At 40.8% G+C, this 15,819-nt stretch overlaps 1 protein-coding gene across 7 annotated transcripts in view; it reads left to right on the plus strand.

The window, feature by feature from the left end:
* Positions 1–15,819, plus strand: part of NYAP2 (neuronal tyrosine-phosphorylated phosphoinositide-3-kinase adaptor 2) — a 268,785-nt gene that overhangs the window by 82,953 nt on the left and 170,013 nt on the right. Inside the window, exon 1 of one of the 7 annotated variants that reach the window (XM_045481491.1) lies at positions 8,018–8,296. The exons of the other annotated variants lie outside the window; for them this stretch is intronic. Coding sequence (XP_045337447.1) covers positions 8,259–8,296 — 38 coding nt within the window. The 5' untranslated portion in view covers positions 8,018–8,258. Of the gene's footprint in view, positions 1–8,017; positions 8,297–15,819 lie in introns of those variants that run through there. 7 annotated transcript variants of the gene reach the window in all.

Below are 15,819 nucleotides of genomic sequence, written 5' to 3' on the forward strand. Positions count from 1 at the left end.
ATTTAATTATCTCCATGACACCGTGAAGTAGGTAGGACAAGTATTTTCTCTCTGTTGCAGATGAGGGGCTGAAGATCAGAAATTAAATGATTCATTAAACACTACTTAGCTCAAATAGCGTGTCAGATAAGGAGCCCTCATGCCTAGAATTCAGGTGTTTAGACGCAGACACCCTTTACTCTGTCCACTTGACCTTATGCTCCTGCTTAATGTCGATAAGCTGAATGTTCAATTTCCTCAGAGTTATGGTTAAGGTTAATCTCTGCTTTAAAACGCAATTTGTAAATGTTACTGTCTTTTTTTTTTTTTGTAATGTTTATCTATTTTTGAGAGAGAGACAGAGGCAGAGTGTGAGCAGGGGAGGGGCAGAGAGAGAGGGAGACAAAGAATTCGAAGCAGGCTCCAGGCTCCGAGCTGTCAGCACAGAGCCCTATGCGGGGCTTGAGACTCACAGACTGTGAGATCACGACCTGAGCCGAAGTCGGATGCTTAACTGACTGAGCCACCCAGGTGCCCCTGAATGTTACTGTTTGAACATGAACTTTGGAATCAAACTTGGTCAGCCTGGTCCAGTGGTTCTCAGTGTGGGGTTGGGACAACCAGTGGCTTTAGTATCACCTGGGAGCTGGCTAGAAATGAAAACTCTTGGGGCTCATGCCAGATCTATCAAGCCAGAAACACTAAGTGGAAGGCCCATTAATTTGGGTTTTAAAAAGGCCTCCAGGTGATTTTGAGACCTTCTAAAGTTTAGGTTCACCCGCCTGGCCTATGTGGACTTGGGCTGACATACTTAGGACAATGAGTTGCAGACAGGAACCCTTGGGTCTGTACCTCCTTTAACCCAACAGCTTTTTTTTTTTTTAATGTTTAATTATTTATTTTGAGAGAAAGAGAGTGAGAATGAGCACACGCACAAGCTGGGAAGGGGCAGAAAGAAGGAGAATTCCAAGCAGGCTCCGGCTGTCAGCGCAGATCCTGACGCAGGGGGCTCTATCCCATGAACTGCCCGATCATGACCTGAACTATATAACCTCAACCGACTGAGCCACCCAGGCACCCCAACCCAATAGCTTTTTGGGAAAAGTTACTGCAGAAGGAAGCAGGGGAAGATGTGTCCAAGATTAACTTACTCCCTTTAGCTCTGGCTTTATGATGTTTTCTGCAGGACTGTTTAAAAGCAACACAGCGATGGGAAAGCGGTATGTGTCGGAACACGGGGTGTCCTTTGGGTCGGGAAGTGTACAGAGAGTACATTTCGACTTAGCTCCCTCTAACTGAACCCCATGGCCCCACACTCAGAGCAACACTGGGAAGGAAAAGATGAATATCTTCCCAACTGCTGAAGTGATGGAAGAATGGGCACAAAAGGAGAGTGATGTGTCGTCATCTCACAAAATTTCGGGAGCCCCAAGGGTAGGTGCCTGGCAATGGCACGGGGGACATGTTGGACGGCATAACTCTGCAGAGCCAGCTGTCCTATGTCTTGCAGAATGTTTACCAGCATCCCTGGCCTCCACTTGCTAGATGCCAGGAGCCATCCCTGCTGGAGTCATGACAGTCAAAAATGTCTGCAGACATTGACAAATGCCCCTTGGGGAGCAAAACTGTGCCTGCTTCCGTTGGGAACCTATGCCTCGTAGGGTTTGCTCTCACTTTTTCCATCTCATGGTGCCTACTTGGAGCACCTGTTCCCTGCCTACTCTTCCCTGGCCAGAAGAGCCATCATCTTCTGAGCGAGGCGTCCTTCTCCTGGCTGTGATTTCAGGACCCAGGTAAAACGAGGAGACCCAGATTCTTGAGAAACTTTGTTGCCATGCGTGAAAAATCCATCAGGAGTGAGAGTTAGTTAGTGAAGCCAAGAAAGCATTGAAAGTTTTTATGCTCCCCGCAACAGCCCACTTTGAAAGAATAGCCAAGGATGGGAGCTATGGTGGTAGATGAGCTGAGAAGAAAACTGCCAGCTATTAGCGGTTCTGTAGGAGGTAAATGTTCTGAGCTTTGATGCGACGGAGAATTCTCTGAAGACCCGTGCAAATGACGCTGTGCAGGAGCCCGGAGAGCAAGCAGGCACAGGCACTGAGCCTTGCCCACTGCTGAGCTGGGCTTATCGTATTAGGTAGACATGATCCTTGCTTCCAAATGCCACCGATTTCCTCCATGGAGACATCTGCTTCTCATAAATAACCTTTGAAACAACCTCTGGATTTATTTCCAGCCCCCGCTCATCTAAATTCATCATCCTCATTGAAAGCAATTGGGGCTGTATTAAAATATAGAAGAAAGAAAAAGCCATCAGAACCCACTTCGGGCTAAGCTGGATGGAGACAATACCCTCCTTCAGGCTCTGGGATGACATTTACTTGTCTCGCTTCCTCTCTTTCCCTTCACAGTTGGGTGTCTCTGGGCCCTCCCTTTTAAGAACATTACGGGATAATAGCTATTACCTCCTCTGAGTTCCAGCTGTTCCCCAGAAATCCCCACATTTATAAATTTGTGGTGGGAAGGGCCTTAGCAGCTACGGGTTAGTTAGTACTATGGGAGAAAGACAATGCTGGGGTCACCAGCACCTCTGAAACCACACATAGACAAAAATCATGGAGTGCCATCTGGTAACTAAGGCCAGCCTCTCACTTCTGCCTGTGCTGCTTCCTATCCTCTTGGACACCCTCTGGGTACTGAGTGGGCTTTGCCTGGGTCACCTTCCCTCTCTCTCTGGGAAGGACAATCTTGGCACACTCCCTGCTTTGCACCGGGAGTCAGTAAACCGTGGCCTGCCCCTGGCCACTAACGCATATCGGTGCCAGGCATGATGGGAGAGGACAATCCACAGAGACCCACAGTGGGCCCTCACAGCTTCCCTTGACCCCTGCTTGAGCCGAGAGCCTCTTTTCTGCTTTCTCCTAGGTAACTTTCAACTTGATCGAATACAGATCTTTATACAAATTTTAGTTAGCTTGGATAGACCGGTTTCATCCCACTTTCTAAGGTAACCTATGGTATTTCTGGTGGTACTGTCTATTCACAGGCATCGAAAGGTTTTTATAGCTGTCATTTTCTGTTAGTCTCCATCACCCTCCCAGACATCTCCCCCTTGTAATCACACCCACAGGAACAATTCCATAGGCGGTGTTTTAAACAGATCTTCTGCTACCTTTATGCACAGTGGCACATCTGTTCGTAGCATTGGCAGAAGCGTAGCTGACATTCATTCCCAGGATGCTTGGTATAAGAGGAGAGGAAAGGGCCCGCCGGGATGGGAAAAGGGATTTGGTCTCAGCATTCGCAAAGCTGTCTTTTTTCTCTTGAAAATTTTCTTTTGACCCATACCGATTGACCATCAGAGAGTTCACATCAAAATTTGTGGATTTCCATCCCATAATCCTGCTGCTACATAGGAAAAAAGGAACACGTTTGGCAGCATAGGCAAAACGAAGTCACAAGTGCCAGGAGGAGAATGATAATCCGTGGCCTTTAAAAAGATAACAGATTTTGTTTATTTAATTTGAGAAAAAAAAATTGGACTGTCCACTTTGTAAGTCCATCAGGGAAACTTAATGGAGTTCTTATTTCATCCTTTGGATAGGACTTTTATTTCCAAACTTTTCTGGGCAGGTGAGTGACCCCTTTGTGCCCCTCCTAAGGGACACTCTTCTGGGGCATATTTCAGCCAATTTCTACAACGGCCTATAGAGCTGTATTGTCATGAAATGACTTCCACCATGATGCTTGCTGAGAGTGAGTTTATCAGTAGTATTGAAACAAGGACTTCCCTTAACAGGCAACTCAAGACCACACAGTAAATAGGGAAGTACACCATCCAGGTAAGGAAACGAATAGTTTCCGGCATAGCTTTGCTAAGAATCCAGGGGCAAGACCAGTCCCAACCCCACCTACAAAACTATTTAATGACTAGTGACACCAACTCTCGGCTGAAATAAGAAGTTTCCCTCACTTGGCTGCACACGTACTCCAAAGTCCACATCATACCTATGTTTTTGTTTTTGTTTTTGTTTTTTTGCAGGAGTTTTCCTCACAGATTAGAGCTTCCTCTTTTTCTTTCAAACATGAGCTGTCCCATCTGCCAGTAGCTGGTAATGAATCATAAAATAAGACAATGGATTTCTAATTTCTAATCGACTCTCTTATTAAAGTGTGATAAATAATGTATTGCCCCTTTTAGAGATGAAATGGGTATGTTCCCAAATCCCTAACTTTTGTGGGGGTCATGAAAGCATTGGGAGGTTCAATCCTGCTGCCCATCGTGAGACCCTGGAAGGCTATTTAAATACCAGTGCCCAGGACCTTGACCCAGACCAAATAATAGATCTCTCTGGGGATGAATCCTTAAACTACCATTTTTTACAGGTCTTCAGGTGGATCCAATGTGCAGTCGGGTTTGAAAATCACTAACTACAAGTCCATTCCCGAGAGGATGCTCATAGCTCTGTGAAATTCCCAGCAAAATAGCTTGGGAAACTATAAACTGTGAAATCTTCTTGGACGGTCACAATACACATTTGCATGGTGTTTATCTTCGTGACCTGCAGTTAAGAAACCTGCTGAACTGTCTTTAACTTGTCTGTTCTTCATGACTTGACTATGAAACTCTTAATTCACATACTGCCCATTAGAGGGGCTTCTATCTGTCAGAGCACTTCACAAAACACAGAACTAAGTACTCTGGGGGTTGGGGCAGCTTCTAGCTCTGAGGTTCAATTTCCATTCTATTCTGTTCCGTTCTATACCATTCAACATGCGGTGTTGTCCCAAAGGTATCCCTTTGATTACTTACAACATAAAGACTCTTGTTCAGCTCCCTTAGCAGCAGCACACGAAACCCACAATCATAATCCTTTGAAGAGAAATTTTCAAAGCATCTCCATGAATAATGCTTTGGAGCAGTGATCTAGGATGCTTGTGGCTAAATGAAGGGAAAGACTAGTTTTGCAGAACATTGGGGATTTTCCTTGTAGATGTAAGGACATTTCCCTGACTTTCTTTGTAAATTAAATATTATAAGTAGAACCCTCTGGGTAACAGTAATGTCCAGTAGACCAAGGAACCCTTGTTGCTTGAGAGGATTAGGTAACCCAAGACGAAGATTATCAATCCAGAGACTGAAAGGGAAGTTCACACAGGGTTAACTCTGTCAGGAGCCCTGAAAAGACAAAGATAACTGAAAAGACAAAGATGTGGATTGAAATCTTGTTGTATCTTTGTCTTTTCATAAATGTGGACTTGGCAAACTTGGTCCTAAAGTTTATTATTAGACAACCTTAAATACATCTGGATACTTGCCTAATGAGTCACATGACTAGTGTTAAGAGATGTTGAATCTCAAGTTTGCCTACCTGGAGCATCACTCTCTTGACTACTTTTATGAGATTATTTATTTGGTCCACTATTTAATCAGTACTTCTTGACATTATTCTTGTTCCAAGTTAATGCACAAGATGATCGGGACAGAATGAGAATCAAGATGAGAGTCTTAGAGTCTTTGAGTGCGATCCAGTCTATCCAACACCCCTTCCTAAAGATGCCTGAAGAGTTCTTAACACAGGACTTAAGAAAAAAAAGTTTAAATAAAATTGCCACACTACAGAAGGATTATTGCATATAACTTGTTACCTGTAGCATAATTATATAAGCAAGAAGTAACATATTCTATAACATACAATGCAAGAATCAAATTTCAATCAACTGTTCTCTAAAAAGCTAGAGAATTCCCTAGCTGGCAGTGGTCAAAGGAAATGTGCCATTGCTGATTAAACTCAAATTTGCTTCCTTAGGTATCTGGGTCCTACAACCTACCAATCTTATTTTGTGTTGAACGCCACCACGCCCATCTGTGTTGAAGTGTTTTATTTCTTTTGTTATGGATTTTACATCAGAGTTGTTTAAGTGTCTGAGTGTGCAATCTCTCAGCAATTTCTTGAAATTCAGACTTAACTATAGCAACTTCATCCCGTGTATTTCTACAGTTTTTATTACAATTATTTATCTTTGGTAGGGACTGTGTACATTTCCTCCTCCTCCAATGCGGATACTGCAAAGCTGTCTGCTCCAGATGGCTCCTCTCCAGTGGGTTGGGCTGGGGTTCTTTACTCTGCCGTTAGTGATGTTTCAAGTCATGAGAGATGCTTAAAGTCTCAACTTTGGGCAGGTGACATTTCCAGTTGAGTATGGTCTCAGAAAGGCTTTTCTTCTCTATAAAAGTCATAGATTCTATATCACTTCCTCTAAAGCAACAAAAGAGTTTTCCAGGCTCTAAGAGCTCATGATTTAATCACTTACTTTCTTTATTTTTAGTATACATTGTCTGCACATTCTCGGGTAGTAAAAATTGGGAAAGGTGTGTCCCATCTGGCTGTGGAACAGGAATAGACAGAAACAGTGGAGAAGGTATTGGTGTGGACCAAAAGGATGTGGGTTGATTCTGGAGCCTGTATGGAGCAGGTAAATGTCAGAGTGTGTCCCTGAGTAGTTAAGGCCAGGAGAAGGTCCATGTGCCTATCATGTGTTGGCTGGTCCATGGTACCTGGGACTGGTGGGTCATAGGAGAACAAAGTCCCTATGGTGCCCACAGCTCACAGTGACTATCTCTCTGCTTGTTGATTGTAAGAAGCGTCTATGTCAGGGCCATGAGAGGCAAGCCTGTTTGAACGAGGCCATCTTGTCCAGCATATCTATATTCTAAGACACTATTTTTGGAATTTTTTTCTTTAAAAAATTCCCCATGTCCCATACATTTTAAGACTATGCAAAAGCTCTGGGGATAGGCAGGCCTGGTTCAAAACCAACTTAATTTCAAGCTGTGAGACCTTGGACAAGTTACTTAGGCTTCTTGAAGTTCATCTTTCCATCTGCAAAATGGGGACTATTATAGTTCCTAATTCATATGGCTGTATGGAGATAGTTCATATACAAGGTAGTGTCTTAAACATAGATGGTTATAATTTTATTATTGCGATCATTATTATTATTATGAGTAATTTAGTCCATACACTGTGCCAATTCATTAAATGTAGTTATCTGGTGTCATTAATCCTCCATTCAAATGTAAGTCATGTGGCATGATACAAACAGGCAGATTGTCATAGACGTGGAATATTCCGGAATTGAGTCTGCCAGGCAATTTACCAATCAGAATGTGTTCTTTCATTGATAAAATGGGTCCAATCACACAATACTGTGTATTCACAAGGACATTGTGCTACACATATCATTTGAGGAATACAGGTATTTTGCATAAATATAAAAGACTGATAATTTAGATGTTACTTCCACGAGGTATCCTGTCAGTTTGCTTGGTGCAGAGTAAAGTAGGGACTGCTGAAATAGGTGCGCATTTATAACAACTTTTCTGTTTTTTAAAAAGTGTGTTTAAGATGCATTCCCCAAAAATATATTGGTAGAGTGAGGACACTATTCCCAGTTTCAGGAAAAAGCTCGGGTTGTTGTAGAGCCATGAACTTGGAGCTGCAGAGTGACATCTGCTTATAGTCACGTTTATCTCACACCAGCACCGCACGTAAGGAGAAAACTCCCTATCATTTCTCAAGCCACTCAGAGCAAGCCCTTAACAATGGCCGAGAATCGAGCCCATGCTTCCAGTTGCCTCTGTGATCTTACCTCTGACTCTTCTCTTTAGTTTTTCTTCCTTGTTATTCAGTTATTTAATTTGTAAAATGGGGGTATGTGTGTAGAAACACATCATAAGGCATGTATGACTACACTCAGTGCTCCTAAGGGAAAAAAAAAACAAAAAACAAATGATTTATAAAGCCAAGTTGGTGGGAACACTGGCAGTTCCCCTCATGTGAGGGAATGTGACACATAGATCACCGACTTTCATTGAGCTAGACAAATTACTCAATGACTGTGTCTCCCCACAAAACTGGATGTGAACCAAAGTTTCTGTCACCTGATTTACTGTGAATAGTCTCTGTATCTCTGAAGGGAAATGGGAAGTGTTAGTTCGCTTGATTTTAAGGATGACTTCAAAAGGCAAGAATGACTCAGTCGCCATCATGCATTCAGTCACATCAAATCCTGCCCGTTGTGCAAATTCAGTCACTAATGCTTTACTTTGAGGTGGCCAGTTCCTCTGGATTCACCTTCTTGCCCCCAATTAGCCATTCGTTTCTGCTCCAGAGCCTGCTTGTGTCTTATGAAGGAAGATATCAGATATCAAGATACGACATTCCATTCCTTCCAGAAAACTGGGTCCTACGGAGGGTAAAAGAGGTTTGGAAGAAATGATTTGCAAACAGGCTTTCCACATGTATTTGTCAAGGTACGGTTGTGCGGTCTTGTTTTGTTTTGTGTTCTGAACTTGGTGGTACTGTCTAAGGGGATGTTGTTTACTATTATTTACCATTCCTGCTAATGATGCTTTCGGGGTTGAGGTGGGGTGGGAAGATGTGGTGGAAAGCACCGATTTCTGTTTAGAGAGCTGGTGTGCACAATGCAATTGCATTTGTACTTCCATCCTTATGGAAGAGTCTTGTTTGCCTGGATTTTACCAAAGTTTAAATGTAACACAAGAGAAAACTATGGAACTTGTTATGACTGCGTTTCTTCTACCATTGTTAGGAAAAACGTATAATACCCACCAAAAACAATGCATTAGCTTTATCTAAACTCACTAAATGGGGCCCGAAAAATTCAAAGCACTGCCTTTGCTCCTCACTCAGAATTCAATTAATGGTGCTTATGTAACTCTCCATTGTAAAATGTTTACCTGTGCTTATTTCGATAATTTAGAAGGAAACATTAATAGGACAGTTTTTCTGAAAAGAGAGTCTCCCACATGTTCAAGACTTCATGAAGACTGTTAAAAACAAACCTATGAAACAGCACTGGACCCCACCTCACTTTAGGAACCTTTACCTTATTGGAGAACAAAACATTGAAACTATGAAATGAATTAGAAAAATAAAGTCTATCTTATCTGCACTTCTGCTGGTATAAGAAGTAGAGAAGCTTAGAGAAATCAGCTATCAGGGGGATCGGATTGAATGGTACTGGGGAATGAATCGGAGCTGGGTTTTAAAGAACAGGTAGGATTAGAAGAAATGGGAAGGGTAGCTTTTACCAGAAGAATGAATTAGTCACTCCATGCCATCTGAAGGAGGTCTTCTTTTCTTTTTCTCTTTCACATCGCTGCTCTCTTCATGGTATCCATCCCGATCATCCAGCTCCCACTTTGGGAAAGATAAATATCATGTTCTCTGTTGAACGACTAGGACCTAGGACTCTGCCTGTGTCAAACAGGTCTTCAAGAATTAATGGGTTTAATGAATTAACTGGATATAGATTCATTAATCAGGTGTCTGTATTTTGGTGGAGAGCATCGGGTGAGAATGGATATTGGTGAGTATAGAAGCAGAAAATAAGGTTGGATATGTTTGGCGTTGTCACATTATAACATATTTTTAAATCGAATGCAGCTGTGGGCATAGGCTGACCTAGTAATGTTATGGTGAAGAGATGGGAGGAGGCTACACACCAAACCTGGTGGTTGCATGGGGTCGCTTGTGCATGTGATGATGACAACCTTGTCTGCCATGCCCCTGAACCAACTGACCATGACGCCACATTTGACCGACCCGCGCTTTTCACATTAACACTGAAGTACAGGGATGAGGGCGTTGAGGGTATGTGCTGGGGAGTGATAATAATGAACTTAAGCTGTATACAGCAAGGCGATCTTTTCAGCAATTGAGGAGGAATACAGAGAAAATTGCAAAACCCGGTGGATAGGAGTTGCCAAATAAATGACAAAGAGGACTTGAGCTTAGCCAAGCAGAGGTAGTGAGCCAGAAAGATAGATGTTGGTAGTCAATAATGCAGATGTTTACATTGACTTTATGGAGAGGGCGAAGGTATTGGAAATCAAAAGGTCCAGGTCTGACCTCAGGAGTGGCGGCTGAGATAAGAAGAAACAAGGTATCTTTGAGAGAAGATATCAAGAAATTGAGTGGTCGGGGAATGTGTGAACATTTAACACTGTGTCTTATGTATTCCCAATTTAATCTAAAACTTACAATATTTCATCTCCCATTTTTTAAATAAGAAATGAGTCCAGTGAAATCTCTTTTGGTGATTTCAGTCTGGATTCAAATCCTAATATTTTTCAAGGCAAACTCTTTAAGAGAAAACTGAAACAGGTGCCCGCAAATGACAGTTACAAATGGAGGGTGGGGGGCAGGGAACTCTGCCAAGGAATCATTAAGTTAATTATGTTCCTTAAGTTGAACCATTCCTCAGTAAATAAGAAACTCCTTTTTCAATAAGGCAGCCATGAAGTCACATCTCCCTGGTCTTCTTGGATGTGCATAGAAGGGTTTATTTTAATAAGGTAGAGCTTGAATTTAAATGTGCTCTCCAATAAACTGTAAGCCCTGAGGGGGTGGGTATCTTTCACTAGGGTAAGGCACCGGCTCATTGTGCTCTCACATGCGACAAATAACAGATGATAAATATTATAATGAGGCCAACTAAGATACTGCATCCATTATCATGAGGAAATTGTTTCTTTTTATTTGAAGATGCACCGTGGGCATAAAAACTGTTGCTAATATGTTGTGATAATAGCTTCCAATTTGTTATGAATAAAGATGTGTAAGAGAGGATGAGGCCTGATCAAAGGCGAATTTTAACACCGGACCCTGAAGCCCCTAAGGGGTGCACCATAAAGCAAATAATCCAAGTGCTTGCGTTGACACGGAGAATTAGATTCAATTATTTTGTCTGAAGGAAACCAATCAGGGAAAGTGACTTGTTCCCGGAAAGTCATTCTAGAAAATAGGGAGCCAAGCTTCTGGCCTCTGTGTAGGCCATCCGTAGCATCTGTATTTCAGTCTATCACCTTATTACATTTGGGTGCATTAAGTGGATGTACAACCTGTTGGGGATAAAGACCGCACGTTGGCTACTCCATTTAGAGCAACTAATGCATCCATGAATGAGTATTTGGTTCTTAAGTAGCATCTCTAGTGATTCACATTTACATGTCACATTGATTCTATGAATGAGGGATGGAAGGTTGGTTTTTAGAACTGCAGGCATTTTTTTTTAATGGACTTTAAAAATACCAAGGAGTGCAGTTCTCAGCTTTACCAGTTTGCAGAGGTGGTATATTCAATAGAAAGGTTTGTGAAATGATTTTTGTTGTTAAACAGGAAAAACACTTTATGAATATAACCTGACCTTGTTTTACATTCTCATTGGAATGCCACAAATATACTGAGGGATTGTTGGGTTAAGGTATTACTACCCCGTTTGAAAAGTGACTGACTCTATTTGGAAATGAATTCCCTAGTGGTCACATGATGATTTAAGAGTAGAGCCAAAAACAAAATTTCCAAAAAAGATTGGGAAAAGCATGTGTGTGCCCTATGTGTGTGTGTATCCGAGTATGTCAGTGTGTGTGTGTGTGTGTGTGCAAATGCGTGTGTAATCTATAGTGTCCTTCTCTGCAGATGCATAGCTTATAAAATTTTTTCCCCACTTCGTAGGTACTTCCTACGAAAAGTGGTTTGACTATTCAGTTATGTATCTTGAGTTCAGTTCTCTTTAGGAGTTGGGAATTTCTGGACAACATAATGTTCTTATTCTCTCTGTTTCACTTTATCTACTCACTTCTTTCCAAACCAAACTTCCACTAAAAAAAAAAAAAAAATTGGTCTGCCAGACTTATTTTAGTGAAGCAAAGTTTCTAGATAGTTGTAACACTTTAATACACCTGTAAATAATGCATGGATATAATTAACAACATTTTTCTTTTAATTAATGAGTGAATTTAATTTAAATCCTTCAATATTAACCCATTACACTTTTATGCTCAAAAAAGCATACCACATGCCATAGGATATAAAGGAATGAACAAAGTTTGATCCCCATCCTCAAAAATTCCAGAGTCTCATGTTTGTATATAATGGCTATAATGTAAGGCAGAAAGTGACAAGTAATACCAAAGAAATTCAAGCTAAGGAGAGAGAGCATGTTGATGAAAGGATGATATTCAGGGAAGACACAACATTCAGATTAGACCCTGATGGACTTGAAATTTATTATGACTTTTTTCTTATAATTTTTTAATGTTTATTTATTTTTGAAGGAAAGAGAGACAGAGCGTGAGCGGGGAAGGGGCAGAGAGAGAGGGAGACACAGAATCCAAAATGGGCTCTAGGCTCTGAATGTCAGCACAGAGCCCCACGCGGGGCTCGAACTCATGAACTGCGAGATCATGACCTGAGCCGAAGTCAGTTGCTTAACTGACTGAGACACCCAGGCACCCCTATTATGACTTTTTTCAAATGGAAATGTAGTTTGGAAAGGAAAGGCTCCCAGAAGAGAGAACTATGTGAGCCGAGGATAGAAAATTGGAAAGGAGGTCGGGCCAGATCATGCAAAGCCTGAATTGCCTTACAGAGGAAATAGACTCTATTTTGCATATTTCTAGAGAAACAAAGTGAGGTGATCCTATTTCTTTTTTATAACTATTTTTTCAGGTTAATGATTAGTATTCAGGAAAACTGAGATAGAGAATCCAACTAAGAGTATCACTTAGTGGTCAATGCTGAAAGTTAATATGAACCTTGCAGATGATTTGGAAAATAGGAAATCCAAGGAGAAGAGGAAGGCTTTGTTGACCAGTTGAATGTAAGCATATAAGAAGAAACTAGGTGTCAAATTGTTTGGAAGGTTTAGTTCTCTGTGACTGATAGACTGATGATCCTATAGAGGACTAAGTATCAATAGAGGGAACAGGGAAATGATGCTGAGCTCACATTGACCTTGAGTGTCAAATATCCATTTGGAAATATCCAGCATTGTAGAGGGAGAGCAAATATATGTCTCAGGCTACAAGAGACAGTGGAATATTAGATTAGAAATCATATAAATAAAGAGCGTTCAAGTCTTTAAAAATGCTATTTCCTTTGTCGGAAAAAGGAGAAATAAGGAAAACAGGACCTTGACTTGTACTGAAGCATGAGGGGTAGTAAGTCAGTGAAGATACTAAGTAGGAGCAATGAAAATGATGAAAAGTAAAAAAGGATGATTGCAGGGAAGCCAAATAACAACAACAACAGGACGTTCCAGAAAGAAGTTGTGCTCAATAAGAGTGAAAACAGCTGTAAAGGGATAAAGAAGTATCTGAACACCCAAAAAGGAAAATCTCTGAGGTTACGGAATTAGAATATTATGTTGAAAAATTCTACTGAGGGAGATTGAGTCAAGAAACCAGAGAAAGGGCACAGTTCACGATGTGGAGAACTTCAACGTTGGAGAGAAAGACAAAGAAGTCTCCCGTTAGGGGGCAAACTCTTCTCGGTGAAACAGACCTGCGGGTGCTCTGCTGAGGGCCTGGGATGCGATTTACCAAAACCAGGGGGTCTTAAAACTTTGAAAGAGTCACGATGAAGTGTACACCATGGGTAAATGTAGTGCCACCCTCACTCTTAAAAAGGGTGACTTTAAGTTGAATTCAGATAATCTGAAAATACTATCTAGAAAGACATTGGGTGATTGTTGGCCTGATACAGAAGATACAAGAACTCTGTATTTTTATGCATTGAGAAATCATTTCCACCACTGTTCTGTACAGGCATGTCTAGAGTTTCCTGATCTTTCCAAAGTACATTTTCCTCTGTCACCCCATAACTCTGTTGAAACTACAAACTTTTTCTGGGAACGGAGCAGAATATGTTGCAAGTGGCATTTCACTGTGCTCAAATACTCTGCATCTGTAGTACTTTCCACAAAGGTTTTGAGATCTTTTATTCAAGAAATTTAGAGCATCATTCCATTGAATTTTAAGATGCCATTTTCAAGAGAGGCGCATATTACAAATCTTTGTGAGGGGTGAATGCCTTACATTTGAGATAGAACTGACATTAAAGCTTTCTTATTACAGTCTTCTCCTTTGGCTTGGCAAATCTTATCATCTCTCTTCTAGAAGGTAAATGAATGAGTGACTATGGACTTGGAAGTTTTACAGATTCAAGGAAAACTCATTCTTCTGGCTGTGAAATGCATGTCTAGTAAATTTGGGCTATATCAATCCCTTTATGCCAATATCATGGATAATATAGGCTCTACAAAATGGCGTATAAATTTTCCTATTTTTGCATACATTATCAGCAGCTTTCAATGATGATGTCAGATTCTAATGTAGCGACATAGGTAATGATCTAGTCTGGGAAATTCCGTAGTTTCCCAGCTACTGGTATGTAACTTCTCAGAAGAGAAAATATATTGAAATAGTACTGAAGAGCATGGCATCTGCTGCTTTTCCTGAGTTGTCTGGCTCTTTCCTGAATTGAGAACATCGTTTTGCACACTATCACCACTAAGAAAATGTGCTCTTCTTCCAGGGTCCATTTCCAAAGTGACTTAAAAATGTAATGGCTTAAATAATTTTCCAGGAATGAATTAATATTCTGCATTATTTTTTTGGGCTGTATGCAATAGTATATATTAAGGAAAATTTGATTTTTTAGAATGGTTATTTCTAAAGTAACTTCCTTTGAATCAATTATCTTTAAGTCTTGCATAATATTAGGGGAAGGACGGAGCGATGAAACCAACATTTTTTGAGACTTACTGTGCCTCTACTATCTACTATATGCCAGGTTCTTTGCTAGTGGGTTTATTTGTAGAATATGAATATAGAAGATCTAATATAATTGAGACTTGATTGAACAAAAGTAAAAAAAATAGAGAAATATCAAGAAGAGAAACACATAAGCACATAAAACACTTAAAAACCTTTTTTAATGTTTATCTATTTTTGAGAGAGAGAGACAGACAGACAGAGAGACAGAGTCCCAGTGGGGGAGGGGCAGAGAAAGAGGGTGACACAGAATCTGAAACAGGTTCCAGGCTCTGAGCTGTCACCACAGAGCCTGACATGGGGCTTGAACCCACGAACCTCGAGCACATGACCTGAGCCGAAGTCGGACGCGTAACCAACTGAGCCGCCCAGGTGCCCTGCACATACAAAACTTTTTAAAATTCAAGGTTGTAAATACACATCGTTCACCAAATTTTGCAACAGTCATTTGCTTGTGTACGTTTTCCCCAATTCCGCTTCTATAAAAACTTTGTGCTTAATATGTGCTCATTAGTTTTCCCTTTTTAATGTGGCTTCAGTTTCTTAAAAGCAGTGCCAGAATTTCAAGACATTTGGGAAAACAAGCACAATTCAGAGTTCTTTTAGATTTCACAGATTTACCTTAATCTGATCTCATCCATGTAGACCTTTTTTTTTTTTTTAGTAAGTCTCCTTTTATTGAGAACCTTCGAAGCAGTCAACAGAGTTTTTCAACAGAGTTCCTAGGGAAATTCTCACTAATTATTCACACTCATATTCTTTGGTTTATATAATATTTAAAACTATATAACTATGGCCCAAAGCACAGTAGACATAAGCAGGATTGACAGCAAACATAACTAATTCTCAGAAGCACACAGTTACAATTTAGTCTCCAGAACATACGTGTGTGGACGTGCCAGAGAGCTTGGCCTATTGACTATGGGTATTTAGAATGCTATGGCTGTTAATCAATATGTTTTACAAAGTTAAAGAAGAATCCAATCTAACCCATGGATCTGTTAAATAAAGTAAAAATTATCTACAAACAATATGACAGGTAGCTATTAAGAGCCTCCATTTTAAAAAAAAATTTTTTTTAACGTTTGTTTATTTTTGAGACAGAGAGAGACAGAGCCTGAACAGGGGAGGGGCAGATAGAGAGGGAGACACAGAATCTGAAACAGGCTCCAGGCTCTGAGCTGTCAGCACAGAGT

The sequence above is a fragment of the Leopardus geoffroyi genome, chromosome C1, assembly GCF_018350155.1.
Source record: "Leopardus geoffroyi isolate Oge1 chromosome C1, O.geoffroyi_Oge1_pat1.0, whole genome shotgun sequence".
NCBI lineage: Eukaryota > Metazoa > Chordata > Mammalia > Carnivora > Felidae > Leopardus > Leopardus geoffroyi.